The sequence below is a fragment of the Myotis daubentonii genome, chromosome 8 (genome assembly GCF_963259705.1).
Source record: "Myotis daubentonii chromosome 8, mMyoDau2.1, whole genome shotgun sequence".
Lineage (NCBI taxonomy): Eukaryota > Metazoa > Chordata > Mammalia > Chiroptera > Vespertilionidae > Myotis > Myotis daubentonii.
Genome location: NC_081847.1, coordinates 20,327,977 through 20,355,293, shown reverse-complemented (window position 1 = coordinate 20,355,293; position 27,317 = coordinate 20,327,977). Strand labels below are relative to the sequence as shown.

Genomic DNA, 27,317 nt, shown 5'->3' with positions numbered 1-27,317 from the left:
ATCACACTGAATATCTGGTCTAATGCATGCCACATTTACCATTTATCTCCCTTCCATGTCTGATGGCAAATTAACTGTTATGACTTTACTTCTCATTAAGAAGTCTAAACATTAACATAGTCTTTTTTAAGAGAAAAAAAGGGTAAATCTATACCAAGGAATTTATTACTATTTCATTTTAATAGGTGTCACTCACAGTTGAGAAGTTGTAAACTGATTAAAATATTTATTTTAAATTTATGAAAAAAATCATTTCCTGTCACTTTACTATCACTTTCAAAATCTTATATTCAGAAAATGTTTAAACTGTGTAAAACAGAAATGAAACAAAGGAGAAAAATTAAAAAGATATATTTGACAGATGAGTAATTGAAATAAAACCTGATGACACTTATGAGCTAATGTCTAAAGGTCTAAAGGCGGGGCGTTGACAATGCAATCAACTCATTCACTCTATAAAACCAATGTTCTTAATTGGAGACAGTTATTTCACACCTTACCTCTGCATACTTTAACTTCAATGTTTTATGCATTTCTCGGAAACGACTATAACGTCTGAATACAGTCCATGTCTCATCGAGGACAGTAATCTGTTAACCACAAAAATAAAAATAAATCAGCATTAATTAGAGGGAAAAGTCACTAAAAACTGTTTCAAATAATTTAAAAATTAACAAAAAGTGATTAGAATGTCAAATTTCTCCAGAATTGAAAACATTAATCTAGCTGCATAAATAAGACATAAATAATATCTGCTCTCTACTTAAGCATGCATCTCAAGTTCCCAAATCTGGTTATAAGCAGCATGTGACTATGTAAAGTGAGGGACAGTTAACTTATGAAAAATATCCCCTAACCCTCTCCTTGGGTTGCAGAAAGAAAACCCCATAGGTGACCTTTCTGTCCCGGTGACGAGCCCATACAAAATGTTGCTGCAGGTCACCAGCCACCAGAGTGGACAGCAGCGGGGAAAGTGAGAGAAGAAAACACAGAGAAGAAAGGAAGAGGAGGAAGAAGGAGAAAGACAATGAGTATAAAGAGGAGAAAAAAATCTTTCTGCCTCTCAATGATTCTTAATATAAAAACACAATTAATATATTTTGCTTTATCTCAGAAGAATTCTCTGTCTGGCCTTTATCCCACAGTCCCTGTTGATGAGCTGAGTAGGTGGAACTCTGGTGCACATCAGCTCACATCCTGAGGTCACGGTGACAAGCAGCAGCTGGTAGGCACTGCCAGCCCTTGGAATCACACAGCCTAAAGCACAGGCTGATGAGTCTCAAATTCCTGTCTCAGTTCCCACCTTTCCTCTGAGCTGCAGACCCAGTACCCAACCTGGAGACATCTTTCTTTAGATGTCACACTGGACCCTCAAATTCAAAGTGTCTAAAATCAAACCTGACAGTCTTGCTGGAGAATATCTAGAACATTCCATCTCAGTGCATTTCACTACCTACCAGCAAGCTATGCCAGACAGACCCTGAAGCCATCCCCATCCCCTCCTGCCCACATGCATGCCCACAGTAGAACAAGCAGCCATCCTTCACCATCTCTGCCATCTCAGTATATAACTGACATAACTTACATATATAAATGCCTCCCTATCCTACAAGATTTTAAGCCTTTTAAGTGAATGAACCTTTGATACTAATTAAGGTGGAAGTGAGAGCACTCTTGTTGTAGAGTTAAACATTTACTGAGCAACAATTATGTGCTGGGCACTATACTACATGTCAGTAGTTTGCTGAGAGATAGTCAAGATGATTTTGATTTTCACATCAGGTAAAGGTTCCCGGTTTGACCCAGGTCAGTCAAAAGGGAGCACAAGGCCTGCTGCAATCTTTCTAGGAGGTTCACCTGAATCAGATTATTTGAATTAATGGCATAATAGTATGATTTTTGAAAATTGCACTGAGAATATGGTACATTTTCAATATTATTTGTAACACAAGTCTACAGATAGATTTCCAACATTTTCACTCATGAGCTTTTCACCTGAGTTCAGCTTAAATACAAGGATGACAAAGGGTCATACTTCCTACTTTGTATAGATAACATTTCAATCCCCCCTTGTCTATCAACATGTAAATTTATGAAGACAATGATGATGAAGAATGAAGATCATCAGATCAGTGGTCATGGCAGAAATGGGAGGAGGGAAGACAAGACAATCACAGGTGTCATCTCTCCACAGGACATGTTCAAAGCTCTTATCCATAACGGAGACACCTTCACACCTAGAGCTGCAGAAACGATGCATATGAGGTTGGGAAAACTATACATAAAGGGAAACTATGTATTAAAGTCCTATTTCGCTCCAAATTAAAACTGGGCATAGGATGAGGGTTGATGCAGAGAGCAGAGACAGAAGATCAGTATGACAAATAAATCAGGTCAAAGCACTTAATTATTTTCTTCGATGTTGAGACTGTAGGGCATCATTACTACATATCACTGCGGAGAAAATTCATTACTTCTCTCTCACTGAATGGTTCTGCTGATACAAACCCATTTTTTCTGGGCCATAAAATGATCAAGTACAACTTAAATACCATAAACATAGCTACAAGATGAACTGCATTTACTTATAAACAATTCTAAATTGATTGCTGGTCACAAATTTATGTTACATACACATTTTACTGGTTTAAGGATTGTCAATTTTAAGATGTCCTCATTATATATTTGCAGTGTATATCTATCTGTGTACGTAAGGAGGAAATAAAAGTTTTTATACAAAGAACTTGTATAAAACAGTTACAGGTTTCCTTAAACAATATTTATTAAATTTTTTTTTAAATTATCACCAGAGGATATGTTTTTTTAAATTGATTTTTTAGAGAGAGAAAGAAAGAGAAACTGATCGGTTGCCTCCCGTACACGCCCAGACTGGGGATCGAACCCACATCCTAGGTATGTGACCTGACCAGGTATCAAACCTGCAACCTCTTGGTGTATGGGATGATGCTCCAACCAACTGAGCCACCTGATCAGGGCAACAACATTTAAATGGGCTAAATTTCCTTGTATTTAGCAAGTCTGGAGGAAGTAGTCTAATATCACCCTAGTATATACTAAACAAAATTTTTTCAGAGTTTTGCAAAGTATAATATTATGAAGCAACAGAACTATGAACATGTTTGAGAATATATGAAATATTTTCCAAATGTTTAAATCTATTTAGTTGCATTCATTAATGCACTATACTTACTTAAAATTTCTTCAGACAACTGTTGCAAACAGAACTACACCAGAAGTAGTAAAAGAAGCCAACATCCCACTAATCACAACGATCCCATAGATACCACAGACTGCCATTCAATTACTCCTGGTCAACCTCACCAAATCTTTCTGTGGACAGACAACACTGGTGATTTCAGACACACACACACACACACACACACACACACACACACACACACTACAGGTGCCAAATATTTGTTATTTGTTCAATGATAAATAAATGAATAATGGAGACAATGGGACCTAAAGTCTCTTTTCAATAAATACTTTTCTACTTCATTTTCCAATTTGTTTTCTATCCTGAAATGTGGTCAGTTGAGTGACCTGCATTTTAGTCCTTTCCTGACTTACCAGTAACTGTTTAAAGTTTTTAAAATGTAGGCATTAGGGGAAAGGGGAAAGCATTGTAAAACAAAGAAAGAAAAAATGTCATTTACCCAATTTCTTTTCTGTTGATTGAGAAGAAATGCTGTGTTAAACGCTATGGGGGTAAATTGAATGCAGGTTGTGAGACTCCTGAAAAACATAGGCAGAAACAAAAGGTGGCCTCTAAATTGCCTTTAGTGGGTGAGCCCCTATTAAGAGCCTTTTGTTTCTAAGTGTCATGGTCCTTAGTTGCTTTTTTAAAATTAATTTTAAATAATAGTTGAATTACAATATATTAGTTTCATAGTGATTTGACATTGATATACCTTATGAAGTGATCACCATGATAAGTCTAATAACCATCTGACACTGCACAAAGATATTCCAATACTATTACTATATTCCCTATGCTGTGCATTATATCCCTGTAATTTATTTTATAACTGGAAGTCTGTACCTCTTAATCCCCTTAATCTTTTTTGGCCATCTCCCCATCCCCTTCCCCTCTGGCAACCATCAGTCTGATATCTGTATCTATGAGTCTATTTATTTATTTTTTTGCTCATTTGTTTTCTCTCTTAGATCCCACATATAAGTAAAATTGTCTTTCTCTGTTTGACTTATTTCACTTAGCATAATATCCTTTAGGTTATTCCTGTTGTCACAAATAGCCAGATTTCATTCTTTTTAGGGCTGAGTCATAGTCCACTGAATATATGTACCACACCTTTATCCATTCACCTATCAATGCACACCAAGGTTGCTTCCAAATCTTGGCTATTGTAAATAATGCTGCAGTAAACAAAGAGTACAATTTTTTTTTGGCATTAGTATTTTCATTTTTAAAAAATAAATACTGAGTGTCAAGGTCCTTTGGGTATGCAAGCTTGATGATAAAAGCCAAGGACATAAGCTGGAGCTAAATCCCTCCACTGAGCAAGAGGCACCACTTGGAGCTCCCAAAAGATCTAGAAAGGAGGAGAGGGAGAACATAATTGCCTAATGGGATATTTTCATTATTTGCTATGAGATATGCAATGTATCTCCTTCTCTAGAGGAACTAGAGAAAGTTCAGGAAAGTTTACATACCTTTCTTTTGAGGAGATCCAAAGGAGTGCTGAGGACTGTAGCCAAGTGGTCACAGAGGAACAGAGATCGTGTCAGTGACCACCCAGGGGTACTATTCTCTCACTCAAGGGAACAGCTGCCACTGAATCACATCCAAAAACTGCATAAGGAGTTCCTGAACCAAGCAGACATCCCCACACCATTGCAGTGGGCTCCTTGGACCAAAGCTCCACTAACTCCACAAATTTCATCTCAGGGGCACCTGAGGGAAGTGCGGTGCCCACAGGAGGGGGATGGTCTTACAGCCAGGAGCTGTAAGGAGCAGGGAGTCTAGGCTCCAAGGCCAGATCTGCCCCTGCCTGTTAGCATCATGGAGAGGAGGTGTATGGAGTTTGAAAAATGAAGATTCCTGAAAACAGGAGACCCACGCAGATGGAAGATTATTCAGCTTTATTATCCAGGAAACCTTCTAGACATCCGTCTGAGCAGATGTATCATCAACAAGCACAGAGAGTGCCTTTGGCCTTGGGCTTCTGAGCCTGGCCTAAAGCTGGTGTGTCATAAAGACAGGAGCCCCGTGGAGGATACCGAACCCCAAACTAGGAAGTGATGCAAAATCAAACAGGGCTTTCTGGCTGACCAAAATCTCAGCCTTCGACAAGAAGAATAACGGCTGCTTTATGCTTCAATTTCAGCACCTTCAAAACAGGGATGCCATTTATGTGAGTATATTAACTTTATTTTGTAGTCTGAAGGTAAATCTGAAAGAATGCACAAAGACCCTAAGATTCTGATACAATGGATGCCTTTCAAATCCAAGATCATTACTAATAAGTACTTCTCCCTTCCCGTAACACCTTTGTGAAGCAGGTGAAGAATAAGGGGAATTATTCTACTTTGAAACTGTGGGAAGTTATGAGAATGACAGCCTGGGCAATTTTCCTTCAAATTATCCAAATCTTCAGAGGCAATGCACAGAATACACTCTCTACCAGTCACCAATGGAGAATGAAATAATATAAAGCTCTGGATGGAGACAGACGTGGGTCCTGACTCAGCCCAGTCACGAATAAGCTGTGTGGCTTTGGCTAAATTAAGCAGCTCCTCCAGGCCTCATTTTTTTAAATCTGTAAAATGGACTCATGATACCTAACCCGCAGATGAACTGAAAAAAATGTGAAGCAACCAGCAGAGTGTTTGGGTACTCAATAAAGGGCAACTCTTGGCACTGTGGTCATGCTCCTAAAGAAAGGTTTTCTATGATGCACTAGTAAAAGGCAAGGGTATCCATGGGCAGCAATTGCAAGAAAGGGAGTTTAACCCATTTTATGATTTATTTTGAGAGAAGTTTATTCTAGGAAGAGATGTAAAACTCCACAAATTCTGAAATTAGAAAAAATATTAATATATCTTTGTAGAAGAAAAAAAAATGAAGTGGAAATTCAAGGCATGGCCACAAGGTAATAACTGCTTTTCTTCTGTGCTTGTGACTCAATCTCTTTTCTTCTTCATCATTTCTCATACATGCAGCAATTACTTTGTGAAGGTAAACACACTGCCCAACAAAAAGTAATAGAAAAGATTTGTTGCTTTGTGTGAACACAGGGAAAATAAATGTGGGGTTTTTTTCTTAATTTTTTTCAGTGAAAGACAAAGTTCTCAAAGACATGGGAGGGGTGCTTAAAATAAACAAGGATAAAATATGGTTCTTCAAACCCCAATGTTATTTCTTTCACTTGTTATTTATGTTTAAAAATAATACACAAGCTGAATATTTGAATCTAAATGGACCACACCATATGCAACACTTCATTTATCTCAGCTACGCTAAAACACAGGGGGAGATGATCTATCAAGTTACTAACAAGCAGACGTTCAGATGCCAACTCACAAATCCTTCTGAACATTTGTATTACATCAAGTTGGGAGTATTTCTAAAAGATGTATTAGTGCACAGTTTATCTAATAGACTGGAATGGCTCTCATTGCTGTTCTGCCAAATAAAGAGAAATTTCTCTGGCTGCAGATGTGATTGCTTTAACTCCCTAACTGCAAATTTTCTGGGCATTTCCTCCTCATGCTTCCTGGCAGGCCTCTCCACCATCAGAAGCTCCAGGCTGACCCAAGGCTTAGCAATTGCCCCAATTTAGAGGGTACCCATGACTCAGCCAGAATTGAAAATAAGAAGTTAAAACACACACAAAGATAACAGCAAATTTAGGGAACAGGCAAGGATTCGGAAACAGCCACCATATCTAAGACAAAACTAAAAGATGGCCTCAACTTCTAAAAAGTGAGGTAATCAGAGACATTTAGAAGGTGCATTAAAATAAGTAAGTAAGGAAACCAGTATGGCTTAGAAGACTTAGATCTCACACAGACATTCGGTACCTGGATGTACTTACTAGCGGTATGGCCTTTGGCAAGTCACTCATAATTTCCTAATTCATTAAATGCAAGTAAAACCCCCATTGTGCTACAATTTTCCTCATTTGTGGAAATGACTGGCAAAGTGCCTGAAAGGATGAGGAAGGTGTATGATAGATGTCCGTGTCCTCCCTTGAAAAGATGTAGCAAACTCAGATGCCTACAGGGATCAGTCAGGAAGGAAACTCTAGGAGGCCCTGCGACTGTAAGATATCAGGGAGCAGAGCAGGCGCCTGCATATTATTTGAGCTCATTCAATCCTGCCATGCTACAGAGGATGGATGAAGCTCAGAAGAAGGGCTAAACACAGCCAGTAAGTAAGCTGGAAGCTTATGCATTACAGGCAAATCTCACAGAATATGTGAGAACAGATAACCAGTAAGCAAGCAGCTTGTGAGACTCAACAGAATTTGTAAGATGTGCTAAACATAGCCCAATAACCTATATGACATGCCAAACATAGAAGAAATAAATATGACAGAAACAACAGGAATGCTACTTAGATACAGGAAGTGTTAAGTCATGGTCATGCCTGCGTTGGGCCGACATTATGTCAACTCTGAATTGACGACCCTTGTGACAACCAGCCTGGTCCCACATGTGCTCTACCAAAGAAATGCCCATGAGAACTAGACCTGTTCAGCAGGCCACCGGCAGCCATGCGCCCACAGAGCAAGCGTGCGTTGCCCTGGGTACCTGTGTCTGCCAAGGCTTCTTGCTCAAAACTGTCCTGGTAAGCACAGCGGGAAAGACCCTGGTGGCAGAGAGAGGACGGGTGAACACGGTGTGTCCCTGGGTCAGGTAGTGTGCTGTGCCCACCTGCCCCTCCTTCCCAGGTTTCTCTGTGGGCAGTTAAACTGATTTAATAAACTGCGTGATCAGGGACTTCATTAGGTCAGTGAGCCCCTGAGTAGAGTGCTCGGGGCCTCTGTGTGAACCTAGCGGCTACCCCTCTAGCAGGTGACCCCTCTGGGACAGGGGGCTCTGGGGTGTGTGGCAAAGCGGAAGCACAAGCCTGACTCGAAGGGGCCCCTGCGCTTGGGTCGGTGCTGCCCTGTGGGATTGTTGGCCCAGGGTCCCTGTGTTGTCTGACATTTTACAGAAACTTGGCAAGTCTGGATTTCCATGTCAGATCTCCCAAGTTTTAAATGTTGACAACTCACTCAAAACTTTAAACACCTGTTCAGGCCAAAATAATAAACATCACCCACCACCGGTTTGCTCCCACAGCCTTAAGTTAAGACGTGACACCAGACCTGGTACCGGAGTCCCTATCATGTGGTCCTTCAGTTATAAAAGCAAGATACTAAAATGTCAAGTTTTGTAACTCACAGCTTCTCACCTTCAGGGGCCCCTCTCTTAGGGGGGCCCAGCAGACATGAGAGCGCTCAACACCTCCCAGTTCCAGGGCCGTGATGACTGGAATTAGCAGAGAGGGCTCACCACATGTCTAGCCCACATGACTGGAAAGGGACCAGCCCCACTGCCTTGGGTTCTCAGGAATTATTTGTGGGTTGCCTGCTGGAAACTCCCTTTAAGTCACACGTTCATGCTGTCACTCATTATCCTTGTTCTCTCTGCTTCTCCCTTTCTGTTCAGACCACTGACCAGGGCTTACAGCCAAATGAGGTGGCATTTGGGGCAAGAGGAGGAGACTGCTGCCTTGAACAAGAATCAGATGGTTAAAAATAGGACAGGTTGGGTCTGGATATAGTTTATTCGAGGTAAACGGCAGCCCTGATCAGCAGATGGACCAAAGTGATTCCAGGCAAAAGGGCTGACTGCCTGCAGCCCCGCAAGGACAGGAGAGCCCTGCGGAACCTGAACAGCAGGGGGAGTGTGACAGGTGCCAGGCTCCTGAAGGAGAGGGTGCTATGCCATGCACTCCTAGGAGCAAGGGCTGGAGAGTGCCCAGAGGTGGACCCAGAGGTGGACAGTGGGCAGGGTGTCTACCCCTCTCTGCAGACAGCCCAGAACTAAACTAAACTATACTTCGGGTGCTGGTGACTGCCAGAGCCAGGACGTGTGCACACATGCTGTGTGTGTGTGTGTATATGAGTGTACACACGTGTGTATGTATGCGTATGTACATGTGCACAGGTATATTGGAGGGCAGAATGGAGAAGGTGGGAGGGAGGCAGGGAGGTGGAAGGCATCAGCTGTCTTGGACTCAAACACAGTCAGGACACGTGATTTGCCCACACCCTCACCGGATGGCTAGAGAGCCAGCCGCATAGCATACTGCAGAAGGTAAGGAGTGAGAAGACTAACCGATGACTGAACCATTTGCAGACAGAACATGAGGAGCCCATAGCGGGAAGGAGGCTGGGCTGGGGGGATGTTTACAAAGGACACATGGTCACCACATCCCGAAGCTCTAAGCAGGCTGTGTCCAGTGAGAACGCCTGTGGCAGAGATGTGGGTCGTGGTACTGAGCAACCTCCCTGGGTGACCATTTCCACTGAGGCCCTGGGCGAGGACTGGGCACCCAATGCTGCAGACTGACAGACCCATGGAGTGCACATCTACGGGGAAGGTGAGCAATAAACACAACAAGCGTGACTGAGGGCTGTGACCCCTGCTGCAAAAGCAGTAAACCAGGCGATGGGAGGGGAGGCAGGGGGTACAGCAGATGTCACCGCTCTAGGGAAGGAACCCGAAGACAATCTTTCAGTTTTCACAGGAATAAAAACTCTCAGGAAACAAAATATTTGAAAACACACACCAGTGTTGGCTTGTTTCTTCACATTACCATGTTAATATGTAAATTAAAAGGCTGGACATTTCAAGAAACACTGAAAACATCAGCTTATTTCTATAACAAATGTGTGACAGCTTTTATCAGCCTTAACCACCGAGTTCCTAGGCTGGTGTTTTGCATCACGCTGAAATATCGCTTAAAAATAAAATTCTACCCATTCTGAAACCCTGGGTAACAGAAAAAGGCAAGAATAATGCGGTGTAATGGATTTCACATATCAGTCACTGAGAAGCACTTGAAGCAGGAGGTAAAATGACTGCTGTAGTCCAGCCAGCGGTGTCACCTGCGGTTTGGTGCCAGCACGTACTGTGCAGGACATTCCGCGACCAGCGGGACACTCAGTGATATTCAGCACGAATGTGCTCTCAGAGAGCAGCCCAACTGGCACCCCTCAGCTTCTCGGCCTGTCTCTCCCATCGGCGAGCAGGGCATCCATCTCTGGAAGTGACTATGGACACAGCCCCAGAGGGATGTGCTACTGGGCTGCACGGGAAGGTGTAACTGCACGGACAATGGGAGCTGATGTCCTGACCCAGGGCTTCCCGGGCCTGTGTCCTCCAAGGACCAGCAGAATAAAGAGAGGGGTGCAACATGGAGATCACCACTTTTGTATTGTCAAAGAAGGACATTGAAACAAACACCAACCTACAGATGGTGATGCACCCACATAAGACGATGCTATTTATTGATTAAAAGAAACAAATTACTGTTGTACTCAGCTACACAGATGAGTCTCCAAAACATCACGTAAAGTGGAAGCAGCCAGACACAAAAGAGAAAGTGCTGCCCCATCCACTCACAAGGCAGGTGTGGACAGACACAACTGCTCTGACCCACAGAGAGCAAATGAGCGCTCGCCTGTGGCAGGGCGGAGGCGCTGGCTAGAAACTTCTGGAATGACTGAAAAGTTCAAAATCTTAATTGGTAACATGGGTGTATACATACGTCTAAACTCATCAAACTACACTTAAAATGGGTCCGTTTCACGGCAAGTATATTATGGTACAAAAGAGTTGATTGAAAAAATGTGAGCAAAAAAACAAAAACCTATATACTTAGTTATTATCACCGTGTCTGTTTTTTTCGTAAAAGTTGTCTTTCATCCCCAAAGTAAAGAAGCTATAAGGCAGTCTTCTCGAGTTAATATCTTTCAGTTTCATGAAAAGCTGTTTTTCTCATTTTAAAGTCCAGTGATAGAAGCCTCCTCAGGCCCCATCAGGGGTCAGATGAGCATTGGAGAACCACTTTCTCCCCCAAAGGCCACTCCCGGAACCCCACCTTGAGCATCCCTTTCACATTCCAGTCCAAGGCTCACCACCGCTTCATTCCTCAATGAACAGACCACTGAAGTTACCAGATTGGGGATGAAAATGAAAATGGCCAGGAAGAAGGAATTATTTAAATAACTAATAAATTCTATCTAAATAAGGGTAGGCAGAAAAAGGTAGGAGGCTGAGGAACTGGAGGGTTTAGGAAGAGTTGAAAGGTGAATTCCAGGGCAGCCACACGTCCATGTGCCATCTCTTCCCAGGCTCCCTGGGGCCTGCCATCTAAGCTAGATGGACTGGCAGCAAACACCAGCAAGCTGCATAGTCAATTGGGTGTCAAGACCCTGCTCTGCTGATCACAGAGGGCACCATGCCCTGCTAAGAGCCTTCAGGACCTCAGAAGACTGTTAAGAGCATCATGGGGGACAGAGGAAAAATAAAATTATACTTTTTTTTTAAGAAGAAGCAGCAAATATTTTTCTAAAGTATAGAATGTAATAGCATATCTATATACATTACCAGGAGATTTTCTTTGTAAGAAGATCTAAAACTAAATAGAACAGACTCTTTTCCAATTAATACTTTTTACCTTAGACTTCTTAAAGCTACTGGCTCACCAAGAGAAGAACTAGGAGTAGCAAGCTCTTCCCGAAGTGTGACTATTTGTTCTAGAAAACACTGTCTCTGCATGTAATAGTCAAATGATGGTAGGAGAAGGTTGCATACTCAATGTTAAAAGTCGAAATATTGAGGGAGAATAATAAAAAAGCAACCTGGAAAATACAAAATCCTTATAAAGACACAATTGAACACTGGGAGTCATTAAGAGGACTCCAAGGGCATAATCTTTTTTAAATTAATTAATTTATTTCTAATAACAAACTCTTATCCAGCAGTTATTATGTGGCAGGCACTGCTCTAAGCACTTTCCATACCTAAGCTCATGCACTCTGCATGCCCAGCGGGTGGTTTCATCATCACCTTTGCCATGAGGCTGCCTGACTTGCTGAGGGTACCAGAGGAGACGGGACAGGATGGCAGTGCACCCAGCCCTATTCCAGCAGCCAGGCCTTTGCTGGAGCTCGGCCATTTCTGTTCATTTTGTTAAGGGAGAGAGCATATTCATGCGATGCTTGCTTCTAGTTCTGGGCCCTGACACTTCTGTGACTGGGTAACCCCCGGAGAATGTGAGGCCCTCAGCTCCCCTGTGAACACATCAGGCAGCCCTGCTCCCATGGGGAGCTAGGAATTCTCCAGGAAATGCTCCCAGGCCATTCCTGGTGCTAATGACAATAGCATTGGGGTAAGCATAAAGAGGAAGCAGAACAGTGACATGCTTTCAGAACTTGACTCTGTTAAGTTCAAAGAAAGCAAAACTCTTTGGATTTGGACTTCATATTTCGAAGTGAAAGTCTAAATTCTAAAAGGCCTCCTGTGATTTTTTGTACTTTTTCTAAGTTGCCTTTACAGTAGCATCTTCATAATTTTGGCCAGATTTGCATATGGCCTGGAGTATTATTTGCATGAAGTTTTTATTTAAATCAACTTAGTTTTCCTTTTTTAGATATAATTGACAATATAATGTATTATTTCAGGTATACAACATAGTCATTAAATATGTACATATATATTGCGAATGATCACCAAATAAATATAGTTAACATCTGTTAGCATACATAGTTACACAAAATTTTCACTCTCTTAGCAACTTTAAAATATGGAATACAGTATTATTAACTATAACCACTATGGAATACAGTCTTATTAACTATATTCATTTTATAACTGCAGCCTTTGGGCTCCACCCATTTCTCTTCTGCCCGCCTCCAGCCCCCCAGTCCTCTGGTAGTCACCAGTCTGTTCTCTGTATCTATGAGATTGGGCTTTTGTTTGTTTTTCAGATTCCACCTATAAATTAGATCATACTAAGTCAACCCAGTTTTAAAATAAATGGTTTAATAGTTGTATTTTATTAAAACATTTACCTATTAAAATAAAATAAATCTAGGCCCATTAAAATCATTGCATGCCTTCCACAGCTGTTGAGTTCTTTTTTGGAGAATTCAAAAATCTGAGCTGGTAAAAGCCAGTCTTTGTCCTCTACTTAAAAATAGGGATATAATACAAACACAGCTTCAGAAATTATGTCTATGTATGTATAGACCAGTACATGTATGCACAATAGGAGTTCTACTCACACATACACACACAACACACGCATATACACACACAATTTCAAATGGCTGAAAAGGAACTGAGCAGCAATGAGGCGTTAAATCAGGGACAGGGGAGATTACTGGATCAAGGACACCATATAGCAGCAATTATTTGCACTGTTTCTCCAGGGAGACTGAAAGAACATGCGTGCCTAAAGGGAGGAACCAACTGGGCCCAGGGGTTCTGGAGGCTCATCGCAGCAGGGAAGCGAGGAGGGCCGGCTTCAGACTCCCTCCCCAGCCTCCCCGCTAGCAGCTCCACCAAGGGCTTAGCTAAGAAGAAATTTGGAAATCCAAGGTACTATCCATTGTCCTCACTTCACCTCTGAGGAAACAGGCTCAGGGAAGATAAAACACTTAGGGTCATTCAGTTAACTTCAGTAGAACCAGAGCCTAAAAGTCAGCATCCAGATTCCCAGCCTGGTGTTTATCTGACCGAGACCCCCTCTGAGAACACCTTTGTGCAGCCACAGACTGGTGACTTTGGTGAATGTCATTACATCAGTACCCTCCTCTACCCTTGAAAATTAAGACGCGTGATTAGTCATTAATTCCTTGAGGAGGGGATGGTGGCCAACAATATTTAATGAAGTGCCTGTTATGAGTCAATAGAAATAAATTAGGAATAAGATGAAGTCATTATTTTGGAAAGTATGATGTAAGGAAAGAGACACATCTCTTCCTGAAAAGTAGTATAAATTGAATAATACCTAAGACAGATTAGGAAACCTTCCATTAGTAATAATAAAAACAACAATAAGAGCAGCAATAGAAATAATAGCAATAGCTATAACTGTTTATCTTATACCAGACACTATACTCAGTACTTTATATGCACTGATATCCCATGACATAAATAGTATTATTCCCATTTTGATTGATAAGAACATTGAGCCCAAGCCCCTGGGTAGGGTGATCACTGTCCGGCTTGCCTGGCACACCAGGTTGCCCAGGGCATGGACCTTTCAATGCAGAATGCAGGAAAATCCTGGGTCCCCTGGGATGGCTGGTCACCCTGCCTGTGGGGCTGGGGAGTGACAGCAACTTCCATGTCTGCCTGACTCCCCAACCACCACCACCTTCTACAGGATAACTTCTCTCCCTGCGCTACACAGTTAAGACTTTCACATACTGGCTTAAGGAAGGGCGTGGCCAGTATCTTGTAAAACAAGACACACACATGTATCCTCTTCTCCTTTTACAAAAAAAGCCAGAGGAAAGCACTGCCTGGCTACAAGCCTCCATTCCTCAAGACGAGTAAAGAAGAGCAAACACTTACCTTGACCTCAAACTCGAAGTGCTCGTCCTTGCCTTGCCCGCAGAGAACATAGCGAGGGATGCTGATTTTAATCGGGTCCTTCAGGTCATCTGGACTTGCTCCCAAAGAGCGAGAAACCATCCGCTATCAAAGGCACATCAGATGGGGAGAACAAAGAGAAGCAAGATCACTCAATTGCAAATACCCTGCTTGGGCAGACAGGAGAAAATGTGTTTCAAGTAGAGAAAAGAGCATCAAACCGGTGGAGTTTATTTAGAAAAATGATGATTGCCTTTGAAAGAAAAATGCTAAGTCTCTCTCACAACAAAAGACCAGTTCTTTAGGTATATTATCCCCAAGAGTTAGGGCAAAAGCACTTCAAAATGTTGTTTGCCTTTGAAGTTCCTTCCAATTTATAAGAACAAACGAAGAAAGGGACAGATTACATATCCCAACTTAAAAAAAAAAATTGGTCTAAAACAGATTCCTCTCTCTGAAAAGTGTTGATTATCTGACTTCTTTTTTCTTCACAGACTCTCAGGCTGATGTACATAATGCTCCAAAAGCTGGAGATTTTACTCAAATTTACTTCATTTTTAACTTCCAGGCATCTTTATAAGCCAGTGCAGCGTGGAAAGCTCTTTCAGCCACAATTAAAACAAATCCCAAGTATTTTCTTTAGGCTCCATTTGATTAATAATCTACTTGGCCCTGACAATTATTTATGGTCTGGATGGTGGGAAGCCAGAGGGGTTTGAGGAATAGGCATTATGAAAAAAATAAATCTTCAAAATGAGTTCTCTGGAGTGTGAATGGAAGTCTCTGAACAATCCTTATCATTTGCACTAACCTGGGGCTTTAGAAAACATAAGAAAATGGGTTTTTAAACAATAGCAGTAATAAAATAAGTATGATCATAATTATAGTTGCGTTTGTTGAATACTGACTATATACCAAGAACTCCACTTAATGGTTTATATGCATTGTTGCATGTAATCCTCACAATACCCTATTTATCAGACGGGAGCCCAAGGCTAAGAGTTTAGGAAACTTACAGGGGAAAGAGGAGAGGCAGCATTTGGACTCGGGCTAACCTAGCTCAACTATGTCACCGCTGTGCCACACTGCTATAGTGAAATTTTAAAATAATGTCATCCATCTCAGATACATTGGGCTGATGAACACTTCAGTATATTCAGAATTGAAGATGAAAACACAGTTATGCAGTATAACCTACTATGACTAAGAAGAAAACAGTTGGCAATTCACTCCCTTTTTATTAGAGGGAAAGGGGTCCGGGCTTCATGGATCCTCAGCCAGATGTAACATGAAAGGCCCAACCTAAACGCGCGCGTGTGCGTGTGTGTGTGTGTGTGTGTGTGTGTGTGTGTGTGTGTGAATCAAATCCCAGCTGGAGGATGTGATCTCTGAGGGAGAGAGTGCTCTGATTTCTGGGTGACACAGAGGCGTACACTTGGTAACAGATCACTGCTGTCACCTAGCAGATGGTGTAAAGGTTTGGGCATCATATGACTTTCCCGAAGTCTTCTAGAGCACCTTAATTTCTCTGCGTGGCTGGCCACCCAAAAAGTGAACCATTCATTTTATCATACTGGGGCACCTAATTAGTTGTCCCTGATGTCAAAAACTGTAGTGGAAACTCTTAAGAAGCGAGTTTCTCAACATGTGCATGTCCAAAAACCTTTCAATTCACTGACAGCATAGTTCCAAATTTAAGTGCACACATTTCCTGAAACATGAAATACGTTTTTCAATTTAAAAGTGAAAAGGCTGAGAAATAATTTGGTGGTTTTATTTCTTTTCAAAGAACACAGTCACTGCTAAGAAATGTTTTTGACCTATAAATGATGGCTTACCCATGAAGTTCTTGCTCTGCTGCCTAAGCCCTAAAACCTCCTATGCCATGCTTAATAACTGTATTTTTCGAGTAGGAACATAATCTCTCTTCAAAATCTGACACAATTACTTGCCATTTCAACTTGTTGTATGTGTGTGTGTGTGTGTGTGTGTGTGTGTGTGTGTACGCACGCTGCGGGTTGGATTAGGGGTAGGGAGCACACTGTATTTTGGAACAACTCCAGGAAAAGGGAATACTGCTGAGGGAATTTTAAGTAGCAGCTAGCAACTGATATTTCCGGTGAGAATTAAAGACCCCCTGTGGCTACCTGAGCAGGAACCTGGATACTCCCAGGGTCTAGACCTAAGGGGCAACACTGCAGCTGATTTGATGAGGAGCCATGTCTGTACAGTTACAGACGCTTTTTCAACGAGGTGAGAATGAGGAAAAGGAAGAAGGCAGGCAGGCAATTCAGTATTTTTTCTTCGATCAACTAGAAAAGTGTATGTATTACAATGTGTCTTATTGGTGTGGATGACAATACCAACAAGGGTAATACACTTGGTATTGAAAGTATACAGTTACCTGCTTCCCTGAAGCAATCAGTTGACTTCAAAAACGCAGAGCGAGAAAGAGGACACTCAAAATCAAATCCCTGTGGGAGGACGTGGTCTCTGAGCAACACTCCCCCATCGCCTCGGCCCCTCAGTCTCTCTGTGTCTATGGAAGGGTGTATATTTATCAAATCCCAATGACATGGCAGGGACCCAACCATGAACAAGGCAGTGTCCGGCCCTGTGGGACTTCTGGTGAGGCAAACTCTGACAAGTAAACTGATCATTACCGCAGGATTTTAAGTGATGGGGACACCGAGAGAGGAAAACTATGAATATGGACATTGCTTTCTAAATACCATGAATTTTACTGAGGAAGAACTGCGGTCAAAATGGCCCAGGTTGCCTAAGCAATGGAGACTTAACTTTAACTTTCTATTGATACACAATCAATATTGATTATCTTTTATTGAGCACCAACTACGTGCCATGCAGAGAGCCAGATCATGGAAGTACAAAGTAACTTTTACAAAGTATCTGGAATTTCTAAGACCTTTAATTTTTTTCAATTACATTATGTTTTGAACCAAGGTTTTTGTTTTTTTTTCCACTCTAGATGCATTACATTCTAAAGTTAGTAAGTGCTGCCTTAACTTTCTCTTTCTATAAGTCCACTTTCAAAGTGGGATAAGACTGGAACTGATGGTCTATCTAGGCCTTTTAAGATAGAACGTTTTCTATTTCCAAGAATATGTACCTTCAAAATCAATCCCTAATAAAAAGAAAGTTGTTTGAAGCTCAGGCTCATAGATCCATTAAAGAAAAGAAAAATCCGCTCTGACCGGTTTGGCTCAGTGGATAGAGCATCCGCCTGCAGACTGAAGGGACCCAGGTTCGATTCCAGTCAAGAGCATGTACCTTGGTTGCAGGCACATCCCCAGTAGAGGGTGTGCAGGAGGGGGCTGATAGATGTTTCTCTCTCATTGATGTTTCTAACTCTCTATCCCCATCCCTTCCTCTCTGTAAAAAATCAATAAAATATATATTTTAAAAAAATAAAGAAAAAAATCCTGTGTAGTTGTGGCCAAGTGGGTAAGGTGATAGATGAGAAAGAAAATCCCTGCCTTCTCTGACTGGGTGTATGAGTTAAGCAGGGACCAGTGATCTGAGAGGAATTGGATCTTATCAAGCAGTTCGCCTAAATCTAATATGGCCCCTTACATACCAGCACCTGCACAGGTAGCTCAAGCAATGGGTCTAGATGGGCTACAGGAGACACCACCCCAATCAGGATCAGACAGGAAAGTGTACCAAACCTCTGCTGAGAAGGTGGCTATTTCTCTTCAGAATCTTGCATGTTGGGGACAACAAATACCGTTTGACCCTCTGCTCTCACCCGTTGGCTTCAATCTCAATGATTTCAAAGTAACTAAATATTAAGAGCAAAGAAAAGCTGCAGACATGAATAAATGGAGAATAAAGATCTGAAGGCCTCAGAGCAAAAGTATAAGGAAACAGAAGAAACATCAAATGAGTGTGCGTCTACATCTAATCTCTGTTCCAACGTAAGTTTTAGAAATTACTTTTTGGAGTCAATTGCATGAGGAATGTAGAAGTCTCAGGACATAGTGTGAAAGGTTCCTGTCCTTTTCCTAAACACAGGAAGGAAAACTAATGTGACTGTCTCATAAATTTTATTTTATTTTTTTGAAAATAGTTATATCTTGACTCTTTTGAGTTTTATACAAGACAAGTGCACTGTATCATATTTTATCCCATTATTTAAGGGAGCTTTCAAATTTCTATGTATTTATTTTGCAATCAGTCACAGTTTCTCTACATGTAGCAAAGAAGATTCTTGGACTTGGAAGGGGAGCTGGTGGCACATCGCAGAAGGAGGCAAAGGGACATGAAAGGTGGTGTTCAGAAGCACCTCTTACAGCAGATCTGGCAGGGGTAACTCTGTAGGACACTTCAAGGGGTTTTAAATGAACTGTGGAGCTACTTAGAAGAGAAGGGTCAAGGAAAAGCACATAATTAGTAACCGGGGTTACATTGCTATACATTAGAAATACTGTCTTTTAAGATACAAAGAGATATTTTTCAGAAGCTTTCAATGAAATAATGTTCTGTGTCAACAAATATGTGTGTGTTTTTTCCCCAGTTGTTGGGGAAACATTATAGTTGGGTCCTCAGAGGAACGAAGCAGACAGACCACAGGCTACCTTGTAATATTCAAATTAGAATCTTTTCTTCCTGCTCAGGCTGTCTCCTTCAAAAGGGGAAGATTAAGGAAATTAATAGGAAGTGGCTTCAACATCCACTGTCAGCAGTGCAGAGGGCATGGAAGGGACCAGTTCTCCAGGGAGTCATCAGCATTGCTCCCTAAGCCTCTAATGATGCACCGGATGGCTGAATTCAGTATATGTTTTGACTATGTCAAGGTCAGACCTAAGGACTGACGTCTGATATCCTAGGGCCAAATAGCCAAGCTTTACTCATAAAACACAGTTGTTGTTTTTCAGATTTAACAAAACTATTAATTCTCCCTTCTTTATTTTAATCTCTCATATATTCAACCACACACCATAGTAATAGTTCTAATTAGAGCTACTAGGTAATCAAGCACCTACTATGCTCCAACACCTTGAAAACAGTCTGGGCCAGAGAAGACAAGGATTTATTACATTCTCAAATATAAGCCACATTACAAGAAACAGGAAATAAAGGCAACTTGTGTGGTGCAAATTATGAATATGATAAAGAGTCAAGCAAGACATGTTCATACTTCTCTCTAGCAGGTGAAGCCTGCCTAGGCCATGAAGAGACCTGGTGCTAACACCAGGCTGTTGTGAAGGCTTAGTACACAGACTGGATTGGATTTTGCTAAGACGTGAAATGGGTACACCCTGACCAATCCTGTCCAAGGGAGGACAGCAGCCTGGCATGAGGGAGTGGTGCCAACCTTATCTTATTTTAAAGTGAGTTTAGAATACTCACATCCTGAAATAGAAGTAAGGGTTTTCAAATAAAGAGTATTTCTTTAATTCTGATATACATCTTTAAGGATAAATTTCTCAGAAAATGATACCATGCTAGACAGATGCCTGTGGAATATCTTATTTATCCTAGTGGCTTTGGGTAAATCTAAAAGGTTTGGCTAACATTTCTAATCCATGACACTTACCAGAATAGATTAGTCCATCCATATAGACCTGAGGTGATCAACACTGTTTCAGGACTTAGAAATAACTGGCTATCTGATGAATGTTTCCATTTGAAATTATTAAAAATGTTGCCATCGATCACCAAAGACTAGTTAGTACCTTTGATGGTCATTGTTCCCAGAGAACTCATCATTAAATGGATGATTTAAAATATAATTAAATAATGGGTCTGGAATGACTGAGAATATGGTGACAATTGCTAAGTGGTTCCATTACCAAACACGATTATAGGTAGTTTAGAACCCCTAGGAGGGAAAGTCCAGTTTTACAATGTCTTTCATTAACCATGAAAAGAACCACTCATTTTCATTCACTGGTTTTTGCTACCTTGTTTTGATTCAAACTGGGTTGAAGTTTAAGGTCCAGAAGAAATGAAAGTGGGGAGTGGGGATTCTCTAATCAGTTTTCTGAAGAGCATATTGTACTCTTTAACCTTCTAGTTAAGAAACAACACTGACTATACAAGATTATCTATACTATAGTCACACTATAACTATATCCATAATTTTCTTCCATATGATTTAAAAATGCAAATAGAAGAAGAAAAAAGAAAAAGACAGATCCATGCAAGGAAAGAATGGAAATATAAAGAAACTTGTAAGGCAATTCTTGGAAAAACAAACAAAAGCCCCCCAAACTCATAAAAAGAATAATCTTTAATGTCTAGAAATTCCAAGAAAAAAACTTTCAAGTTAGAAAGAATCAACTTAACAATTCTTCCAAATACTCATCCCTACTACAGTCACTTTTATTTTAAAAAAATCAATTTTTAAAATTTACCCAATGTCAAGAATAACCATGATGAGAAAGTTGACTCTGGCATTGCGGAAAGAACGTATATATTCTGGAGAAGGTCTGGGTCTGAGTTTTCATTCTCAATCAAGTGATCCTTCCTGAGTTACATTCCTAAACATGAAATGAAGATCGATGATGACAATTCCTCCACCCCAGGAGAATCATCATGGGCTCCCAGGAACAATACATGAGACAGAACTGTACATTGTAAACCACAATACAAAGGATGCTTGGGATTATTATCTTTATAATCCACTGCATCTTCAGCAACAAAATATTTTAACCAGATGTTAAAAAGGCAAGAGGAATGGTTTACAATGAATCACTTTCCTTCCCATCCACTGGATTTTTCAGTTCCATTTCTTATAAAGGCTTTACAAAATTACCAGGGTGCAAGCAAAAGGAGACTGGGTGGTGGTGGTTTGGAAACTGTTGTGCAAGAAACAGGAGAGGGACTGAAGGGCATTGGAGGTAAATAATTTTAGGAGCTAAGATAACTGTGTTCTTTGATGGGCTGTGATATAATACAGATTGTGGAATAGACTTGTTCTGCCCTGCTATAGATGAGTGCCATGGACAGACAGATTCTGAAGATGGAGATCACAATAAGGAGGATTATGGAATGAATGGTCCAACAATGAGAGCAGTTCCCAAAGAATAAACTGCTTCAGAGGTAGACAGTGATTAGCTCAACCATGGCCATGTCAAGTAAAGACTGAATTGGAAAGCAAGTTGAACTAAGTAACTTGAAATGTCCTATAGAATATGTTCTCACTATGACTGACTATTTTCCGTTAGGAAAAAGTCCCAAAGTTTTATCTGAACTTTATCTTCATTAAGGGAACCTTGACATAATATGTATGTGGTCGATTGAATTATTGGTCCTAATGCTTCTCTCTCTTGTGGTAGTAGTATATATAGCCTTAGTCATGTCATGGCTACTTGGTGGATGGAGTGTATTGCCTTCTCCTTGACGATGGACTCAAGTCATGTGACTTGTGTTAGCCAATGTGACATTAGAAGACATGAGGCATGGTTGCCTTTTTCTGCTTCTGTCATCATCATGATGGCCACTGCCCCTTCAACATAGACCCGACAATGAGAACGTGGAGCAGACCAACTTTAGCTGACCACAGATGACTTGTAGCTTACAAAAGAGCCACCTCAACCTATTTGTGAACCAACTGTGAGAAATAAAAGGGCTTTTTTGTATGTCACTATAATTTTGGGGGCTTTGTTATTTGGCAATAGCTGAAATATATTTTAAAAGAATGAGGAAGAATAGTGCAGGATGCATATGGAGGCTCTATAAATACATTAAAATTAAAAGGTTAAAAATTGGTCTGCCAGTGAGACTGCTTGACCACCAAAGAAGCATTAATAAAAGTGCTGTAATCTATTTATCATTCAAAACATTACATCATGTAGGAAAAAGAATGTAAACAAAAATTACCATAATTATGCTGGAAGGCATAAGTATTCTCTTCAAAGGATGCACATACATTGTTTTAAGTAATGAAAGGGAGACAAACTGTTTGAAATGTTTTTCAACAAAGCCTAAATAAATTCATCCATTCACCACAAACTTGCAAAACAGGGAGTTGTGAGCAAAATGGATTTTAATCAAATTCAGATGAAATCACTTGTTTCAAAAGTATTCAAAGGGGTTTTATGTAGGATGCATTAATAAGCCACAATGTAAATGTTTATGCCTATATTATAACAATGCAAAATGCCACATAAAGTATGTATGAACCTTTTTTCTTTCCTGATGCAGGAACTCATTACAATTGAGATGTCACATTAAGCTGGATGCTGAGACTCTCAGACCTGCTCCACTAGCAGTGACATGGACTCAGAACTCCTGAGAAATGAACCAGTGGAGCCAAAAGGGGCTGCTAGGATGGAAGCCACGGTGGCTAATGGCACAGACACTACTACCCTGGCTGCTACAGGAAGTATGACCACCTTACCACTTACTCCATGGACAGTACATCAAATTTTCATATCGAAAATCATATTTGAACTCAAAGTAAAAAGTGTGCTTAGGTGAGAGAAGTGACATATGAAATTTGAATGCCGGAGGTTACTTCTTTTATGTGGTGAGCTCCAAAGGCAATCCTCATTGTGACCTACTTAGATCATAAAGCAGACTGGGAAGTTATAATGAATAAGATGATTTTTATGCAATGCTTATATTTGCTGCATGCTCCATGTATGGATAATATTAAAAAAAACATAATTTATCACACAATAGAATTATGTTTTTTAACTTATGAAGCCTGTTTAATATTTATCACTCCTTGTTAAAATTTTGTACTACCTATGTATTATTTCCTTTCCAACCATAGCATCCCTGTGCTGGAATCTTAAATTCTACTCTCTCAGCTTTTTGTGATCATGAAGGGAAAATACTCAATGGACAATTTTTTAAAAAGGCAGTGCAAAATATATTAGCTGAAAAAAGTAAAAAAATATGAAAATAAATTAGGAGATATATTATTAAGATATTAGAAGACTATCATGTTTTCTAAATTTTATGTTATGGTTGACAGTATTGCAGATGAGCCCCAATTTCTCCCCTCCTAATACTCCCCTCTTCCCAGCATCTCCCCTTCTTTGGTTAATCTCTTCCAATGTTCCCCCGCCCCCAACTCCCCTCTTAGATATATCATTTTGTCCTATGCTTCCAGGTCTCTGGATCTATTTTATTGGTCACTTTATTGTCTTCTTTAGATTCTACCTACAAGTGAGATCATGTGATATTTGTTTTTAGCTGATGTTTATTTTACTCAGCATAATACTCTCCAGGTCCATCCATGGTGTCACAAAGGGTAAAACATCATTTTTTTTATTTTTTATTGCTGCATGGTATTGTGTAAATGTACCACGGCTTTTTTATCCACTGATCTACTGATGGGCATTTGGGCTGTTTCCAGATCTTAGCTATAATAAATAACACTGCTATGAACATAGGAGTGCATATATTCTGACTGGCATTTCAGGCTTCCTAGGATATATTCCTAGAAGTGGATCACTGGGTCAAACGATAGTTCCATTTTTATTTTTTGAGAAAATTCCATACTGTGGCTACACAATCTGTATTCCCACCAGGAGTGTACTAGGGCTCCCTTTTCTCCACATCCTTGCTAACACCTGTTTGTTTGATGGTAGCCATTCTGTGAGGTGTGAGATAATACCTCATTGTAGTTTTAATTTGCATCTCTCAGATGATTAGTAATGTTGACCATTTTTTCATATGTCTATTGGCCATCTGTATGGTCTCTTTGGAGAAATGCCTATTCAGGTCCTTTGCCCATTTTTTATTGGGTTATTTGTCTTACTTTTGTTAAGCTTACTTTTGTATGAGTTGTTTATATATTTTGGAAGTTAACCACTTATCAGTTGTGTCAATGTCAAATATGTTCTCCCTTTACATTTCGATAGCAGTTTCTTTTGCTGTGCAGAGCTTTTTAGTTGGATGTAGTCTAATTTGTTTATTTTCTTCCTTTGTTTTTCTTGCCTTAGGAGATGTATCTGAAAATTCTGCTATGTGAGTTGCCTGAGATTTTACTGTCTATGTTTTCTTCTAGGATTTTTTTATGGTTTCATGACTTAATTTCAGTCTTTTATCTAATTTGAGTTAATTCTTGTGCATTACGTAAGTTGGTGAACTCCTTTCATTTTTTTGCATGTACCTGTCCAATTTTTCCAACACGATTTACTGAATAAATCTGTCTTTTACTCCACTGTATGTTCTTTCCTCCTTTGTCAAATATTAATTGATCATAATGATGTGGGTCAATTTCTAGGGTTTCTGTTCTGTTCCATTGACCTGTATGCCTGTTCTTGTGCCAGTACTAGGCTATTTTGACTACAGTGGCTTTGTAGTATAACTTGATATCTGGTATTGTAATCCTTCCAACTGTATTCTTCTTTCTTAATATTGCTGCAGCTATTCCGGGTCTTTTTTTTGTTCCATATAAATTTCTGGAGTGTTTGTTCTAGATCTGTGAAATATTCCATTGGTATTTTAATAGGGATTGCATTGAATCTACAGATTGCTTTCGGTAGTAGGGACACTTTAATGATGTTAATTCTTATGATCCATGAACATGGTATATTCTTCCTTTGTATTGTCCTCTATTTCCTTTTTCAGTATATTGTAGTTTTCAGAATACACATCTTTTATCTCTTTGGTTAAGCTTATTCCAAGGTATCTTATTTTTTCTGTTGCAATGGTAAATGGGATTTTTTTTTAAGTTTCTCTTTCTGAGAGATCATTAATGGTACATTGATTTCTGGATGTTAATTTTGTATCCTGCTACTGTGCTGAATTCATTTATTAAATCTAGTTGGTTTTGGGTGGAGTATTTAGGATTTTCTAAGTACAATATCATGTCATCTTCGAATAATGAGTTTCACTTACTCTTTCCCAATTTGGATGCCTGTGATTTTATCTTCCTGTCTGATTGCTGTAGCTAAGACTTCCAGTACTATGTTGAATAAGAGTGATGAAAGCAGACATTCCTGTCTAATTCCTCTTCTTAAGGGAAAGGCTTTTAGTTTTTGGCCATTGAGTATGATGTTGGCTGAAGGTGTGTCATATATGGTCTTTATTATGTTGAGGTATAATACCTCTATTCCCACAATTCTGAGTTTTTATATACAAAAAGGGTGTTAGATTTTTGTAGAATGTTTTTTCTATGTCTATTGATATGATCATGTGATTTTTGTTCTTCATTTTATGTGATGTATCACAGTTATCAATTTATGAATATTGTACCAGCCTTGCATCCCTGGAATAAGTCCCACTTTATAATCTTTTAAATTGTATTGCTGAATCCAAATTGCTAATATTTTGTTGAGGGTTTTAGCACCTATATTCATCAGGATATTGGCCTGTAATTCTCTTTGTAGTGTCTTTATCTGGTTTTGGAATTAGTATAATGCTGGCTTCATAAAAAGAGCTTGGAAGTCTTCCTTCCTCTTGGATTTTTTGGAATAGATTGAGGAGGATAGGTGTTAGTTCTTCTTTGAACGTTTGGTAAAACTCCCCTGTGAAGCCATCTGGTCCAGGACTTCTGTTTGCTGGGAGTTCTGTTTTGTTGTTTTTTGTTTGTTTGTTTTTGTTGTTGTTTTTTTACAATTTCAATTTCATTAGTTGTTATCAACCTATTAAGTTTATCTGATTCTTCCTGATTGTCTTTTGGAAGATTATATTTTTCTAGGAATTTTTCTATTTTCTCAAGCTTGTTGGCATATAGTTGTTCATAGTATTTTGTTACAATCCTTTGAATTTCTGTGGTATCAGTTGTTACTTCTTTCATTTCTGATTTATTTGGGTGCTCTTTGTTTCTTGATGAGTCTGGCTAGGGGTTCATCAATCTTGTTTATCTTTTCAAAGAACCAGCTCTTGGTTTCATTTATCTTGTTGTTGTTTTTCTAGTCTCTATGTCATTTATTTCTGCTCTCACCTTTATTTCCTTACTTCTACTAATTCTGGGAATTTCTTGTTGTTCTCTTTCTAATTCTTTTAGTAGTAGGGTTAGCTATTTTATTTGAGTTTTTTCATGTTTCTTGAGGTAGACCTGTAATGCTATGAACTTCCCTTTCAGGACTGATTTCACTGTGTTTCATATATTTTGAGTTGTTGTGAGATCATTTTCATTTGTTTTCAAGAATTTTTTTATTTCTTCATTGATCTCATTGGTAATCTAATTCATTGTTTAATAACGTGCTATTTAGCCTCCATTTGTTTATGTTTTTGAGGCTTTTTTCTTCTTTATGATTATCTTTTAATCCTCACCTGAGGAGTGAGGATATTTTTCCCACTGATGTTAGAGAATGGAAGGAAGGGGGAAGGGGGAGAGAGAGAGGGAGGGTAAAAAGTGGGAGAGAGACACATTGATTGGTTGCCTTCTGCACACACCTTGACCAGGAGCATTGGACCTACAATCCAGGTATGTGCTTGGGAATTGACCATAAAACCCTTTGGTGCACAGGCTGATGCTCTAACCACTGAGCAATGCCAACTAGGGCAAATTTGTTTGTTTTTTAATTGTAGTTGATTTCTAGTTTCATGCCATTGCGATCTAAGAGGATGCTTAACATGATTTAACTTTTCCTGAATTTGTTAAGGCTTATTTTGTGTTTTGTTTTGGCTTTTATTTTTGTCTATTTTGTCAGATATTCATATTGCTACTTCAGTTTTTTCTTTATTATTTTTAAAATGTTTTTATTGATATCAGAGAGAGGAAGGGAGTGATAGGAACA

At 39.8% G+C, this 27,317-nt stretch overlaps 1 protein-coding gene across 2 annotated transcripts in view; it reads right to left on the bottom strand.

The window, feature by feature from the left end:
- The window catches only part of KIF16B (kinesin family member 16B), a 287,436-nt gene that overhangs the window by 51,995 nt on the left and 208,124 nt on the right, over positions 1 to 27,317 (bottom strand). For both annotated transcript variants that reach the window (XM_059705491.1, XM_059705490.1), the window contains exons 23-24: positions 14,629 to 14,751; positions 501 to 590 (exon numbers count right to left, since the gene is read on the bottom strand). In XM_059705491.1, coding sequence (XP_059561474.1) covers positions 501 to 590; positions 14,629 to 14,751 — 213 coding nt within the window. The remainder of the gene's footprint in view (positions 1 to 500; positions 591 to 14,628; positions 14,752 to 27,317) is intronic.